This window comes from Gracilinanus agilis, chromosome 6 (genome assembly GCF_016433145.1).
Source record: "Gracilinanus agilis isolate LMUSP501 chromosome 6, AgileGrace, whole genome shotgun sequence".
Taxonomy (NCBI): domain Eukaryota; kingdom Metazoa; phylum Chordata; class Mammalia; order Didelphimorphia; family Didelphidae; genus Gracilinanus; species Gracilinanus agilis.
This window is the reverse complement of record NC_058135.1, coordinates 7,675,673-7,690,193: the sequence shown is the minus strand read 5'-3', so window position 1 is coordinate 7,690,193 and position 14,521 is coordinate 7,675,673. Positions and strand designations below refer to the sequence as shown.

Genomic DNA, 14,521 nt, shown 5'->3' with positions numbered 1-14,521 from the left:
GTAATAGAAGAGGTCAGATTTTTTTGTACCCATTAGGACTAAAGGGAGAATGCTGTTGTTGTTTTCATTGTTTCAGTCGTGTCTTATTTTTTGTGACTGTTTGGGATTTTCTTGGCAAAGTTACTGCAGTGGTTTGCCATTTTCTTCTCCAGCAGAGCATGAACTCATTAACTAAAGATGAAAATAGTAAATAATAAACTCATTAACTAAAGATGAAAAGGATTGGAGGACCTGATAGTATGCTTAGAATATCCAAAGGAAACTTGGAACATATTGGCTTGGGAATACTTTATTTCTTCTAGTTCTTTCCTGAAAACAAGTGGAGATTGTAATGCTTCATCCTTACTTCCTAAAGAAGATAAGGTAAGAGCACACCTAATTAAAAGTATAGCTTGAGAAAAAGAGTTACGAGAATAGTGCTGGAATCTGAGCGGGAGGAGTGTGCATTAGTGCAGAAACAATAAGTCTTGGGTTGACATTTTCCTAATGATTTGGTCTTTTAATGGATGAATAATGCTTACATTGTTTCATTATTTGGTGAGAGGATTCTAAAGTCACATCTCTGCTTTGGATCTAGAATTTTTCCCAGAATGACAATCTCCTGGGTAGGAAAAGCTAGCAGTATATTATAAATACTGAAGCAGGACAGGATGGCAGGGGAGATGGACGAGGATAAACCAAACTACAGGTAAAACATTTCTCCAGTTTTCAGTCAGTTATGTTTTTGCATTTCCATAGTTGAAAACTTGAGATTCAAGTATTTGGTTGAACATCCTAAAATGAGAGAAAGATACCCAGTAAAGTCAGCCCTTTACATTTGTTTGTCATGTTGGGCCTCACCGTTTGGAAGCCCAGCCCTACCTAGGCTGACCTATGGGGACTGGTGGGTGAGGAAACAGACTTCTCTTGCCAGCCTCAGCCTAAGCTTCCTCTCACACCCCACCATCTTCCTTGGGCATCTGGCTATCCAGGCTCTCTGGGTTGGACTAGGGCTCTAGACACGAGTTCTTAGCTTGGGATGAATGAACTTGTTTTTATGTTTTGACAGATGTCTTTCAATATTACTGGTTTCCTTTGTATTCTTAAGTATTTTGTTTTACAAATTTAAAAATATAATTCTGAGAAGTGGCCCAAGAAAGGGGTCCATGACAGCACGAAGGTTAGGAACGTCTGGCCTATAAGATGGTTTTGGGTGGCAGAACGACAACTGGTGGAGGAGGATGAGGGCCACGCCCCCTGCAGAAGTCAGACCATTTAGCATCCCCTCTGTCCTGGGTATTTCCCCTGATGAGTGTAGTTGTGTGTCAGAGTTTTTAGAGTTCCCGGTCTGTGCCTCTGACTCTTCCCACTGTCCTTATCTCGTCTCAGGCTCCCAGCTCGTCCCAGCATCCCGCTACACTAACAAATGACTTCGCCTCCTACTTGCCTGAGCCATGAGCTCTCCTATTCTGTGCTTTAATTCTTCTTGGCATCTTTTTAGAATCCTGTATTTAGAGGTAGGAGGGACCTCAGCAGTCACTGAGTTCAACCCCCTCATTTTAGGAATGATTCTGCTCAGCTGAGACCCAAAGAGAGAGGAAGAGGCTTAACCAGGGAGAGTCTCTGAGGGGGAGGGGAAGGGCAGGAAATTTTCATAGAAGGATTTGGTCTTCCTCACTACAAGTCTAATGCTTCTGTTGGCTTGCCCAGATGGCTTCTCTTACCTCTTTCTCCTCTTCCACCTCACAGCGGGAAGGACTTCTTTTCCCAGGCTAGCCTCTCTATTCGTGCCCTTAGTTCCTTGACATCTTGCTTTTTCTATCAGTGATAACCATTTTTGTGGCCTGGACCCCATTAGCAGCCTGGCGAAGCCTATGAACTTCCCCCTCTCAGAATCGTGTTTGTAAATGGATATACTAAGCACATAGAATTAAAATGGAAACCACGTCTATTGAAATATAGATTAAAAAATATTTTTTAAACAAGTTCAAGTTCTTAACTCTAGGTTAAGAACCCCTGCTTGAAATGCATGTCCAGTCAGTTATTTCCATTACCGCTCCCCCCCCAGCTCTTTTTCTCATTCCCTCTGTGCTGGTTCCTTCCCTGATGCCCAAGTCTCTGCCATTCCCTCCAGTTCTTGTCCCATAGCTTTCCTGCCTTTCATTGCCAAGATTGTGAGAAGAAAACCCATTTTCTTGTTCCCCACATCTCCCAACTGATGGAGAAGGAAACAAATCCATTTTTATTGAAAAAGTTAATTAAAAAAGGAATATGGGAGTGCTTCTCTTCTACAAGACAAATCCACGAGATAACTAGGCTTGTTGTCATGCATCATCATTTTTATTAAATACCCTTAATTCACCTATACAGACATTACACGTAACATGATATAATTTAATAAATAAATTTTGAGATGATAACTTAAAATTAGATAAAGTCATTTATGAGCCCCTAGGGCTTACAGTTAGGACCCTAAGGTCTATTGAGTTCATTATCCAAAGTAAGACCAAAGATGGTAAAAGATAATAAACCATACATTCAGAAATAAATTACAGTTTAAATATTTAAATAAATAGCTTCCAGACAATTAGGCAGTAATCATCGAGTTAATTGGATAAGTCTTTGGCAGAAGGTAATCCATTCTCCAAAAAATCCTCTGATCTTAATCTTGACAGCATACTGGCACTGGGCGGTTGCTGCTCCCTAAAATGAAAGGCAATAGAACAACTTGTGAGAGCAAATCCAGAGCCACTCTTTGCAGACACCAAGCATTCCGACTGCAGGCCTGGAGCCCTTGTGGCTTTGGTGGCACGCCCACTCCTGCCCATACAGCGCAGAACAGTCTGTCCCCCGTGCCCCAGCGACCCCGGTAGCACGTCTATCCCAACTACAGCGAGCCAGCCTTTGTACAGCCCATGCACAGACAGACCAACACCAGGCCTGCCAGAGGATACAAATCTAAGATTTGGGTTGTAGCTGTTCACACCACATTCAGTCATTTAGTGGGGGTCCATATTTATTCTTCTACCAGTTTCCTGAAGAGGCGGTAACCCCTTAGCAAAAAGCCTAACCTTCTGATTTGGGATGGGGTAAGGTGAGGAAGCCCAGTGTCTAGCTGCTTCGGGACCACCGGTCCCCCCCAACCCCCAGTCCCTGGTATCCTTGACCTCTGGAAGGCCTAGTACTGCCTTCTTTGTAAAGAGAAACCACTTCTTCCTACAGTACAATGAGCCATCACAAGGAGAAAGAAAACCCTTGGTCTAAGATTGGAATGAAAGAGAAGGGTTTTTAGTAGTCAGCTGGGAATACTGCCTTCTATCAGGAGCCTAGAGTCGCAGAGCAAAGGCTCCCTTAGGCTGGACACTGGTCTTGGACTCAAGGAGACCTAAATTCAAAGCCCATTGCAGATGCACGACCCTAAGCATCATCTCCCTTCTGCCTGCTTCAGGCCGGGCAGGTGTGGAACGGGGAGAATGCTAGTGAGAGAAGCTGCAAGGTGTCCCCCGTGTCTTAGAGCAGTTTAAAGCTGGAGTGGCTTTGTGTCCCTTTTTAAAGGGGCACCGTGTGGCTGTAAAGCGCTGTGCAAACCTTCCAGCACCCTATAAATGCTGGCTATTGTCGGTATTACTATTATGACCGTTTACAGGCCATTATCAGCGTTTCTGTAGATGATTTATCAACTTTAATCATTTAGCAACCTCTTAAGAACTTGAATCAAAGAGAGAGCCGGTGCCTGGCTTTTGAAAGAAAGTTATCAAAGACTAAGGGGTTTCCACATGCCTTTCAAGTCTTATATTTGGAGTTTGTGGCATGAGTTTTCCATTGATAACATTTTAAAAAAAGAGACTTGCGTGTCCTTTTCAAGTTGATTTTGAGCATAAGGATTCTACATCTGAAGTTCTTGGGACTCTTTTGCTCATGGATCTCACAGTATTCCTTGTACCTTGATGCTGTCCACATTAGAGGAGAGTCAGGAGCCATGTGTCTAGTTTCCTTATAACAAGAGCACCTGTCTATGAATTTCCAATCTGGTGTGTTTTAAGTTTGGCACATATATGTAATAGGCAAGTTTTGCTCATTGTACAGATAATATACTTTACGACATGGACTGGGTAGATAGATTGAATATTAAATAAAACTAGTTAGAATTTTGCTTTTATATACAATAAGAAGCATCTAGCAAAACCAGGGGCACACTCTTAGAGCCAATTTGCTAGAATGACTTTTAAATGGTTAAATTTTTTTAAAAAAAGGCAAATCTATTTGGAAACAGTTTGAGGTTTGTGTTTTGGGACATCGGGGCCTAGTTATTAGCCAAATTACATACTGATTTTTTTGGAGGGAGGCAAGGCACACAACCTACTGAGAATTGGTCACTTGGCATAAGGTTACAGTCTGTAAGTCACAGAATCTTGGAGTTGGAAGGAACCTTGGAAGATATCTAGTCCAACCATAGTGGAACAAAAAGATTAGGACTCATTTGCAAAGTGGTTACTGACCCTCTACTTAAAAGGCCTCTGGTGAGGCAGAACTTATTCCCTTCCAAGGCAGCCTATTCTGCTTTTGGGAAGTTCTGACCACTAGGAAGTGTTTGCTAATATCAAACCTAAGTCTCTTTCTTCCCTTCATTTTTCTTAGATCTGTCTTCAGTAGCCCAAGGAAACCTGTCCTAGAGTCCTTCAAATACTTCTCCTGGCAAATCACCTCTACTTCCTTTAACTGATTTTCATCTGACACAACCTTGAGTCCTTCACTGTCTTTTTCTAGACACCCTCCAGCTTACCAGATTAGGCTCTCTGGTCCTGGACACTAACCTCCCTTAATGTAGTACAAGATTACCTTAGCTTTTTTTTTTTTTTTTTGTCTGAACCATCACACTGCTAACTCATGTTGAGACTGTAGTCCAGTCAGCCCACTGGGTCTTTTTGAAATTTCAGATTAACTGTTCTATGCCCATCTTGTCCTTGGATCACTTATCCATACTGACTTTAATTTTATTAAGTTTGGCACAACGTGTTGGCCTGTTGAGAGATCTTTTTTTAGCGCATACTTCTGGCATCTAGTGGTTAACTCTCCTTCCTCCTTTTGTATCATTTACAGATTCGGTAAGCACAGCCTCTGCACTTTTATCCAAGTCAATGGTAAACATTAAATAGCTCAGAACTAAGCATTAGATCCTTAGTGCTCTCTACTACTAAGCGATTCTTCCTTTTTATTTAATAAGATCTTAGTTCCTGAATTCCTGAGTTAAAATATGGCCTCAGATTCTTCCTAGCTGTGTGACCCTGGGCTAGTCACTTCACCCTCAAATGACTGAAGTGACTGAACAATAAACAAAAATTATAATAGTATTGCAAATGGCCTATATTCTTCATCATCCTCAGGGCAGTGTTACCCTCAGTGTAGGAAATAAAGCTACTCAGGACTCACCAAAACATTGAGAGTTGCCCAATATAATAGGGAGGAAGAAATCTTACATTTTACACTTAGAATCCAAGTCCTTTTCAAGACTTCCCATTTTAAAAATGGCAGTTAGTGGTTCATTTTAAATCTGGGCTTGATCTTCAGATAAATAGATGGCATGTCCCCAAACACCTGAAATGTGAATACTTCTTAATCCTATATCCATGGCACGAGAACAGACTGTTGTTTAATCTTGTAGTCCTTTAGGATACACAGTATCTTTTCTCTTGTGCTAAATTTCCAAGAAATTAAAGGGGGGGGGGAAACCCAACGTTCTTACCATTAAGCTATTAACAGTCACATTAATGTTGCGGATATGGTCCTGAATATGCTGAGCTTCTTTTGATTCATATTTCAAGGCTTTAGCCACAGGGTGCAATTCTTTAGTAAAACACTGAAGATCAGCGATGCTTCTGGCCTGGAGGCAAAGGAATAAGAATCACCTTTCACACGAATCTTTTTTTTTAAAATTCTTGTATGTCACAAATTGAGATTCTGAGCCCAGGGAGGGAAAACCTGGAGTATGGGGAGTTCTTTTTTCCCTTTTCCTTCTCCAGAAAGCAGGGGAGGGCGAATTTTCTCCCTTCTGAGCTCTGAGGATTATAGTATCAGAATTGGACCAGCTTTTGGCTAAGGTTTTAGTGCCTCACCTGTATAACTGTGATCAAGCCACCAGCTGTTTGCTTTTTTAAAAAACAATGCTACATTTCCCTCTAGCTAAGTCCTTCAAATACAACGCATGTGAAAGAGCCTGAAATAGCTTCCTGGCTTTAAAAAACCTTCCCTGCAACTTTCTGTTAACAATAACAATCTCACAATTTACAGAGTGCCTTGGAGATTACAAAGCACTTTCATATATATATATATATATGTGGCCTTTAGGTGGTGCACTGGAATCTGACTCTCATCTTGGGGTCAGGAAGACCTGAATTCTAATCCAACCTCAGACACTTATGGATTGTTTGATCTTGGGCAAGTCACTTAATCTACATTTGCCTCAGTTTCTCATTTGAAAAATGAGGATGACACTGGCATATGCCTCCCAGAGGGGTTGTGAGAATAGAAGAAAGTAGTGATATCTATAAAGTATTTTGTGAACCTTAAAGTGCTATATAAATGCTAGCACACAGATTTATATACATTTGTACTGGCATTTCACATGTGTACACATCTCTATCTAATTTGAGACAGTAGCTCACGAGATGGGCGAGGGTTGTTCTCTTCAAGGAGAGAGCTCCAGTGATGGATTAAATATAGGTCCTACATCTCCTTAGCGGCAGGAAAAGGCTAGAACCTGGCTCCTTTGACCACTAGTTGGTTCTTCTTTCTTTTACATTTATAAAGTGATTAACTTACATTTTTGTGTTTGGTCCTCAAAACCTATGAGGTAGGTAGGAGTCGTATTTCCTTTTTAAAGAACGGAAAACAGACTGAAAGAGGTTGATTTAGCTGCCCAGGGACCCAGCACTGGTCAGAGTGAGGCAGAATTGGAACCCATCTTTCCGACAGTCCGGCGCTCTGTTTCAGACTTCCTAAATGACCTCAGCTTTGTAATGAGACCCTGTAAAGCCTCCCTGAAAGCTTTTCCTCAGCTGAGCTTTCCAGGCCCTCTATGGGCCATATTCCACCCTTCCATCCAAGGAGCACTAACGGCTCCCTGAAGGTGGCTTGGCCCCTTTCTCCCTCTCTGGCCCAAGCAGGGAGAGCCTGCGAGCCGAGAGCGCCTTCCTTCCTCAGCCCAGCCTCTCCTGCTCTTTAGCCGCATCGAAGGGTAGCTGCCGAGGGGCTCAGAGAGACGAGGCCCCACGTGCAGACCCGTCCCTGACTCTGAGCAGCAGCATCTCCCTCCGTCTCTCCCAGGCTCACCGTCGTCGTCCTTCACAGGACATGGCAGGCACCTAGACGTGCCTGGACAGAGGGATGGAGGGGGGGCACTTGGCGAGCCAGCGCAGGGCTTCCTCATCTTGTTTCTAGCATGGCTTTCTTTGGCACTCTTGCAGTCTGTGGACCCCTTCTCAGAATCGTGTTTTTAGATAATTAAAGGCAATGCTAACTTTCTGAGATTAAATTGTATTTTTTTCCCATCTAAATTCATGGATCATTTGAATCCATAGTTAAGACTCGCTGGCAGAGAGCTTCATCAAGCTCTCTAAAAGCTGCTGCTGCCCTTGTCATTATTAACGTTAATGATGGCCTGACTTCTCTCCATCTAGCTGTTTGCTAGAGCCCCCAGTCCTCAAACACTCTGGGTGACCCCCTGGGCAAGTCGCTGAACCCCCATGGCCTCGCCCTTACTGCCCTTCTGAATTGGAACAGGTTCACAGAGGTTTTTTTAAATCTCATATTTCCTCATGTGTGGACATGGGCTGCCGTCCCTGCAGACTGTCTCTTCCTGAGGCCCACAATGGTTTGCTTGTTTTAATTAAGCTGAGGGGCTGCCTATGAGCTTCCTCCAGGGCTGCTTTCCTGGGAGTGACGGGGGGCAGCGTGATCTGAGGGGAGTCCCTAGAAGCTGCAAAGCGCCCCAGGACTGTCATTCTGGACTCGGGTCCCTCGTGGGGCCAACCCCGGGTATGGGTCAAAAGCACGTCGCAGGCTTGGCCCTTCCAGCCCAGCAAGGTGCAAGCTTCATTCTACAACCTAGAAGGACGAATCGTTATCAAACCTGCCCTCTACCCATGGCATAAAAAAGGCTGCCTCCTTCTGCCATGAAAGGGGGCGGTTTGGCTTGTGACTGTGGGACGCTGCCCTTCTGTTTCGCTCTCTAGAGACCAGAAACTCCGGAGAAGGAGGCCCCCCGCCTCGGCGGAGAGGACTGCCTCCCCGGGGGCTCCCCGTCCTGGCGAGGCCTCTCCTAGGGAAGCCCGGCTCTTCCCACCCACAAGGAGAAGCTGGCCGGGCTGTTCGGAGCTCGCTGGGAAGTGTTGCCATTTGCGTCCTACAATGACTGTCTAGGAATAGGTACGTCCCTAGCTAGGCAGAGGCCCGAGGAGGAAAGCCCTTCCGCCAGCGCCTCTGGGCCCTGCGATTGGCCCGGGTGTCTCCGAGGGAGGAGTGGAGTCTACACCGGCCTGGTTTTCCTCGTCTGACCCTGGGCTCCAATACGGTGCCAAAATCGAGCCCCCGCAGACTAAGGGTTTCCAACTCCTAAAGCCCATCCGTCAGTGGCCAGCTAATGTAAAGCCCCACAGATGCTCTTTCTGTCCCGTTTTCTGTTCCAGTTTACGTGGGGAGCGCCCAGAGGTAAGGGTTTATCCAGCAGCCCCTTCCAATGCCCTCAGCCCCGAGCGACACCCAGGACACAAGAGTGTTTCTGTAGCCCCTGCCTAGACGAACCGACATCTCCCTCACCCAGAGTGCCTGTGGAGGAAGACTGCGTGTGAGCACGCGAGCATCCCCAGTTCCGAAGGGAAGCCTTACTTACGTTGCTCGGGATGTACAGCTCGTACTTCTTCATCCTTTCCGATACATCCTAAGGCAGGAAACACGCACCATTAATGGACGAGCACCCCGAGAGCAAAGCCAGCCCCAAGCTGGAAGATACTCACGCTGAGCTTCTCCTGGGCCTCTCGCAGGTCGAGCAGTAAGTACTGCAGCAGCGTGGTGGGAGGAGGGGAGGTGGGGGCCCCGCCGGCGAGCAGAGCCACACTTAGGGCCATGCAGGACAGCAGCAGGGTCTTGTTCATGGTGCCGGGGAGCTGAGGAGCTGCAGCTACTCTTCGTAGTGCTTACAGAGTGGAATGGAAGCCCGTGAACCAGAGGGACAATTTATATTGTTAATTCTGGAAAAAGTCTCCTGGGGGTGTTAGAGAATTTTACATATCATAGATTTTCAAAGGTTTCTACCTGTGGGGGTACCTTTCATTTTCCTCTGATGACTCTTTGGAATTTCTTTCAACCCGCGTAAAATGTTGACAGAATGGATACTGGTGAAATCCAGTGTGGGCTACTTGGCTACATTTGAAGTTTTCTGCATGAACCAATTTTTCCTCCCCTCTCGTTAAAGGGGTGACAGAGGTTGCTCATGAAAATTTTCTCTTTGTCATAAAACCATCTAGAACAGCACGTTGCACCAGACATATGCGGGGGGAGGGGGAGGAGGGGGGAATATAAACAGATAAATAAAATAAAATTTGAAATTTGTTGATTATACAGGAAGAATATGGGTTTCCTGTTTCAAGGTGGTTTTGCCTTTCTTCTCCTGCAGAGCCTGAGCTAATGCCTACAAAGTGATGTGAACAGAAATTACCCTTTTTTTTTTTTTTTTTTTTTTTGGCCCAGCTGGGTAATAACTGTTTGAGATTTCCATCTATCAGATAAGCAGTGTGTAAATGTGATTCAGTTAGATAGTTCGTAGAAGAGCAAACTTGTAGAGTTCTCTCTTGAATTCCACTCCTTGTAAGCATATCATAGAAGCTCCTGTTGGGTAACTCGTACCCAGACACAGCCCTGGCTGACCCCGCCAGCTGGGTGTCGGCCAGAGTGCTCAGATCCAAACAGAAATGGAGAGCGCTGATCCATAGGGGAAGAGCCCCGCAGATTCCCTGGGCTTTGTCCTGCTCTGTTCTGTTCTCAGTGACGTTTGGGATTGGCCTGGACCAGCCAGGAGTGTTATGTTGACCCCGTTGTTCTGGGCGACTGTCTAAGACGACGTTTTTGAGGCAAAGGCACGGAGCTGTACTGAGAGGGGACTCACCGGAGTTCTCCCTGTGTCTGCCTCTCTAGGAGTGAGGGTCACTTCCATACGGTATCATCTGATCCAGGCTTTTGTTTGCTTGTTGGCTTTTTGCCAGAATTTACTACTGTTCATGTTTATATCATTTATAAGGTATTTTAGAGCACATAAAGCTAAAATTCAGTGAGGTGGGCACCGACAGGGGTATTATTTCCCCTGGATGCTCATGGAAGGGTATTTTAGCCACAACAATGACTCAAATGGCACAAAAGAAAATAATGCCACTAAAAGCCTGAGCCACATGACCAGAGGGTAATGTAGGTTGGGGAGATAGATAATAATTTGAGATTTGAAAAGCACTTCACACATATGATCTCATTTGATCTTCCCAAAAAATAAGTGTTCTTTTTATATATATTTTATAGACCTCCTTTTTATAGAAGAGAAAACTGAGGCTGAAGGTCCAGCTAGAAAATGTCTGAAACAGGATTCAAATCCGGGTCTTCCTGATTCCAAGCATACTTTTACCCATTGTGTCAGCTGCCTGCTGAAATGCTTGTCTCTTCATAAGCCCCTTTGTTTTATTTAAACCTATCTACCTGCCTCTCTGTCTCTAGCATCTCTGGCATCTCTCCATCTGTCTGCCTGTCTGTCCATCTCTGTCATCTCTGCCAGTCCTAACACAGGACCTGGAGTCAGATATACCCTGTTCATGTCTTGAATCTGCCCTATTTTGCTGGGTGAGTTTGAACAAATCCCTTCTCTGAGCCTCAGTTTCCCTATTTGTAAAAGACGGTCAGGGAAGGGATTCCTAATACTTGCAGTACTTACCATGGGAGAGTGTTGTAAAGACAGTACTCTGTAAAGACCTATCCAAGGTGACCTTTGACTTTCCTAATTCATACAGAATCTCTGCCATGAACCCTTGTCGAGACTCAGAGCTCCTCAGACTGAGACCTGGATGGAGGGGACGGTGATAAATGACTCGGGGAGGATCACCGGGCCAAAGGGCAGCTTCCGTGACCCATCTTGGACCCTCTGAGTCTACACCACCCGTTTGGGGCATTTCGTGGAGGGGAAGGGCTGCTTAATTCTCCTTGAGTGGACTTTGTGACAACTGCACGAGGAGCTCATGGGCTCATCCTGCCATCATTAGCTCAGACAATCACCCTTCCAGAGTGGAAAAACGGAGGCCCACACAATTTTCTGTGTGGGAGCCTTTCCAATGAGCCCTTTGATGTGCTCACAGAGTCTTAGTCTTCAAAATTCCATAACTCTTTCCATTTGAGGCAGGGGAAGGCCCCAAAGAGTCCAGCTCCGTCTCGGGGACCCTGCTGAAAACGGAGCCGGGGGTGCCTGTGGGCCTCTGCTGTGCGCTCCTCTTTATGACTTGCTGCCACTTTTCCCCTTGCCTCTGACACCGAGGTGGACTTCTGGCTGCGGTGGTTACGCCGTCACCGGCACTGCTAACCACGACAAGAGTGACGGGCCTCCTGCCTCCTCTTTGAAGACGGAACGAATGTCACCCGACGAAAGCCGCCCTGGGCTAGAGCTTTGTATAGCCTTCCCCAACTGGGGAGCAGCTCTGCCCGTCGCTCCTCCAGAGCCTCTAAATACCGGGGAGAAGGTTCTGTGAGAAGCTCATGAGAGGACACCCTTCCCGGTTGTTACTGCCCCTTCCTAAGCCAGCTCTCTAAGAGGTTTCCCCATTTTGATTTATAATAATTCCATTGTTTTCTTAGGAAAAGAGAAGTTTTTCATTTAACTCAATATAGTGAGCATTTATTAAGAGCTTCCTGGGGCAACTGCATAGCTTAGTAGATAGAGAGCCAGGCTTGGAGAGGGGAGGTCCTGGATTCCAATCTGGCCTCAGATACTTCCTAGCCCTGTGACCCTGGGCAAGTCACATCCAAGCCCTTACAGCTCTTCTGCCTCAAAACTGATATTTAGGGTTCCAAAAAATAAAGCTGCCTGATTTCTATATGAACTGGGAGAACCTCTGTGAACTGATGCAGAGTGAAAGGAGCAGAACCAGGAGAACATTGTACACAGAAAGTGGAAGGAACACTGGAAGAATTGAATGGGACGGGCACTGCTCCTAGCAGCACAGCCACAAGTCAGGGCACTCCTGAAGGACTATGGGAAGGAGAGAGAGAACAGGGGAGCAGAAATGCACAAGCAAAGCAGAGGACGCCCCTTATCACGCCTGTGGATGGCGATGTGATTTGGGCTTTAGAAGCGCTCTGTAGCAGCATGAATAATAGGGATATAGTATCAAGGGACAACATCAGCACAGCTCAGGGGAATGGCTGGTGGGCGCTGGGAGGAGGGAGGGAAAAGCAAACAAAAAAACAAAGCATGCTATTGGGCCAGGCCCCTGGCATGAAATGGTGATGGGTAGCGACCAGGAATTTCCCGGGAGTGAGGGTGCACGCAGGCTGGCAGCGCTGGACCTATATTTCCTAAGCCCACCAACCATACTGCAAGATAAGTAGAAACCCGGACTCTTGTGTCTTCAAGAGCGGTGCTTTCTTGCACATTAGCTATGGGGAGGGAAAGAACACAAATCGTGTAACCGTGGAAAAAAACATTCTAAAAATAAAATATATTCATACAAAAGGGGCCATGCTTTCATACTCTGGATCATAATAAACATGTTTAGATGGCACCTACTCTGCGCCCGGCACTTTACAAATATCTCATTTCATTCTCACATTACCCCATTTTATAGATGGGCAGCCTGAGCTTAAGTGATTTGCCCAGAGTCAGACGGCTAGTAAGCGTCTGAGGCCAGATTTGAACGTGGATCTTCCTGATTCCAGGCGCCACGCTCTATCCCCAGCTCCACCTCGCTGCCCCACAGAGATCCACATTTACAATGAAGTCTGTGCCGAGGCGGGTTCAAATTCCATCTCAAACACTCGGTTGTTGTATCACAGCTTGCAGAGATGTTAACCTGTCTCAGCCTCAGTTTCTTCATCAGAAAAATGAGGATGCACTTCCTAGCCTTGTTGGGAGGCTCCACCAAAAGGGCATCTATACAGTGCTTTGTAAGCCTTAGAAGACTAAAGCCGCGGCCATGACTAGCGTTATCGGGAGGGTATTCTCTCGAGCCATAGCCATCACACCCCACAGGCCTTCTCATCCGCTGGGATTCTCGTCCACATCTTTCCGAGAACAAAGAAATCGTGCCAGACATTGGGAGGCTTTTCTCCACCGCTCTCCTGTTTTCCCACTCCCTTTGCGCCTTTTCCTGGTGCTACGCCTCCTCAGGAGTACATCCTGCGCTTTCCTGGCTGGAAGTCACAGTGATTAAGCCTCGGCTGTGGAGCAGGCACCGCGCTGAGGGCTCAGGAGGCTCGAGGAGGCACAGGAAAGCCCCTGCCCTCAGGGAGCGCAAGTTGACATGCAAACAGGTGCCCAAACAAGATACCCGCAGGATAAAAAGGAAGTCATCGGCAGTGAGAGGGACTAGAATTAGGAGGAGTCGGCCATGTATGGGGTGGAGGCTGATGGAGGAGCAGCCAGGAGGCCAGGAGTGAGGTATAAGAAGACTGGGGTGTTGGCAAGCGGGCAGGGCACTGAATGCCAACACAGCATGTTGGAGGCGTGGGAAGTTCTAGAGCAGCGGATGATCACGGTAGTGGCTGATTGGAGGGTGAACTGGTGTGGGGAGAGGCTGGAGGCAGGCGTGCCTTCCCCCCCAGCAGCTCCTGGGCCAGGTTGGCGGCCATGTCAGAGGAGAGGAGGGGGCCAGATATCGGATAGGGGAAGTGAGGAAGAGCCACCTAGATGGCGAGCCTGGAGCCCTGGAACGATAGTGTTGCCCTTGGCCGAGAGTCATTTGGAAGGGAAAAATGGGAGATGTCCCCAAGGTGGGCCAGCGGTGAGCGCTTGGGTGCAGAGGCTGGCTGGGGCTCCTCACTGGCAGCCTCTCTGAAGAAATGGTGCCTGCGCCCCAGACGACATGGAAGGCTCACCGAGGGGGTGATAATAGCGGCACAGCGCGAGCCCCGCTGCCTTCTTTGCACCTCTTTCCCCGGATATTGTGGGGAAATCCGTTCTCTGAGTTCTGCACGGTTTCTCTGTGAGCCCCCCTCCCTCGCCCACCGCCCCGGAGGCAGGCTTCGTCGTCCACAAACTGGCTCAGCAGTGCCAGGCGCTGGGTTAAACGCGGGCTGCGAAGAAAGGCAGGCACGACCCCGTTCTCTGGCAGCCTCCCTTCGAATGAGGAGGGCAGGAGAGGCGGCGATGGCAGAAGGCGGGATGCCCTCTCTGAGGACCTCATGTGGGCCAGCCACCGGAGAAGTGGCGCTCGAGGCCGGGAGAGGTTCTGATGCCAAACTGGAGGTCAGGGGAGCCGCGGGGGCTTCTCCAGCCGGAGGTAGGGCCTGAGTGACCCCT

General features: G+C 47.1%; 1 protein-coding gene across 1 annotated transcript; it reads right to left on the bottom strand.

The window, feature by feature from the left end:
• Window positions 1-2,577: 2,577 nt before the first annotated feature.
• Window positions 2,578-9,128, bottom strand: IL2 (interleukin 2). The gene is made up of 4 exons (XM_044680321.1): window positions 8,991-9,128; window positions 8,867-8,914; window positions 5,723-5,860; window positions 2,578-2,682 (listed from the first exon to the last, which is right to left on the bottom strand). Exons 1-4 carry the CDS (start codon window positions 9,126-9,128, stop codon window positions 2,578-2,580), a joined length of 429 nt encoding a protein of 142 aa, XP_044536256.1.
• Between the last annotated feature and the right edge of the window lie 5,393 nt (window positions 9,129-14,521).

Bases quoted from the DNA above. Each gene is read 5' to 3' on its own strand.
- IL2 (XM_044680321.1), bottom strand. From the start codon at position 9,128: ATGAACAAGACCCTGCTGCTGTCCTGCATGGCCCTAAGTGTGGCTCTG. The intron at 8,915-8,990 runs GTGAGTATCTTC...TTCCTGCCTTAG, and splicing joins AGGCCCAGGAGAAGCTCAGC to GATGTATCGGAAAGGATGAA. The intron at 2,683-5,722 runs GTAAGAACGTTG...CTTTCATTTTAG, and splicing joins TGACTGTTAATAGCTTAATG to GGAGCAGCAACCGCCCAGTG.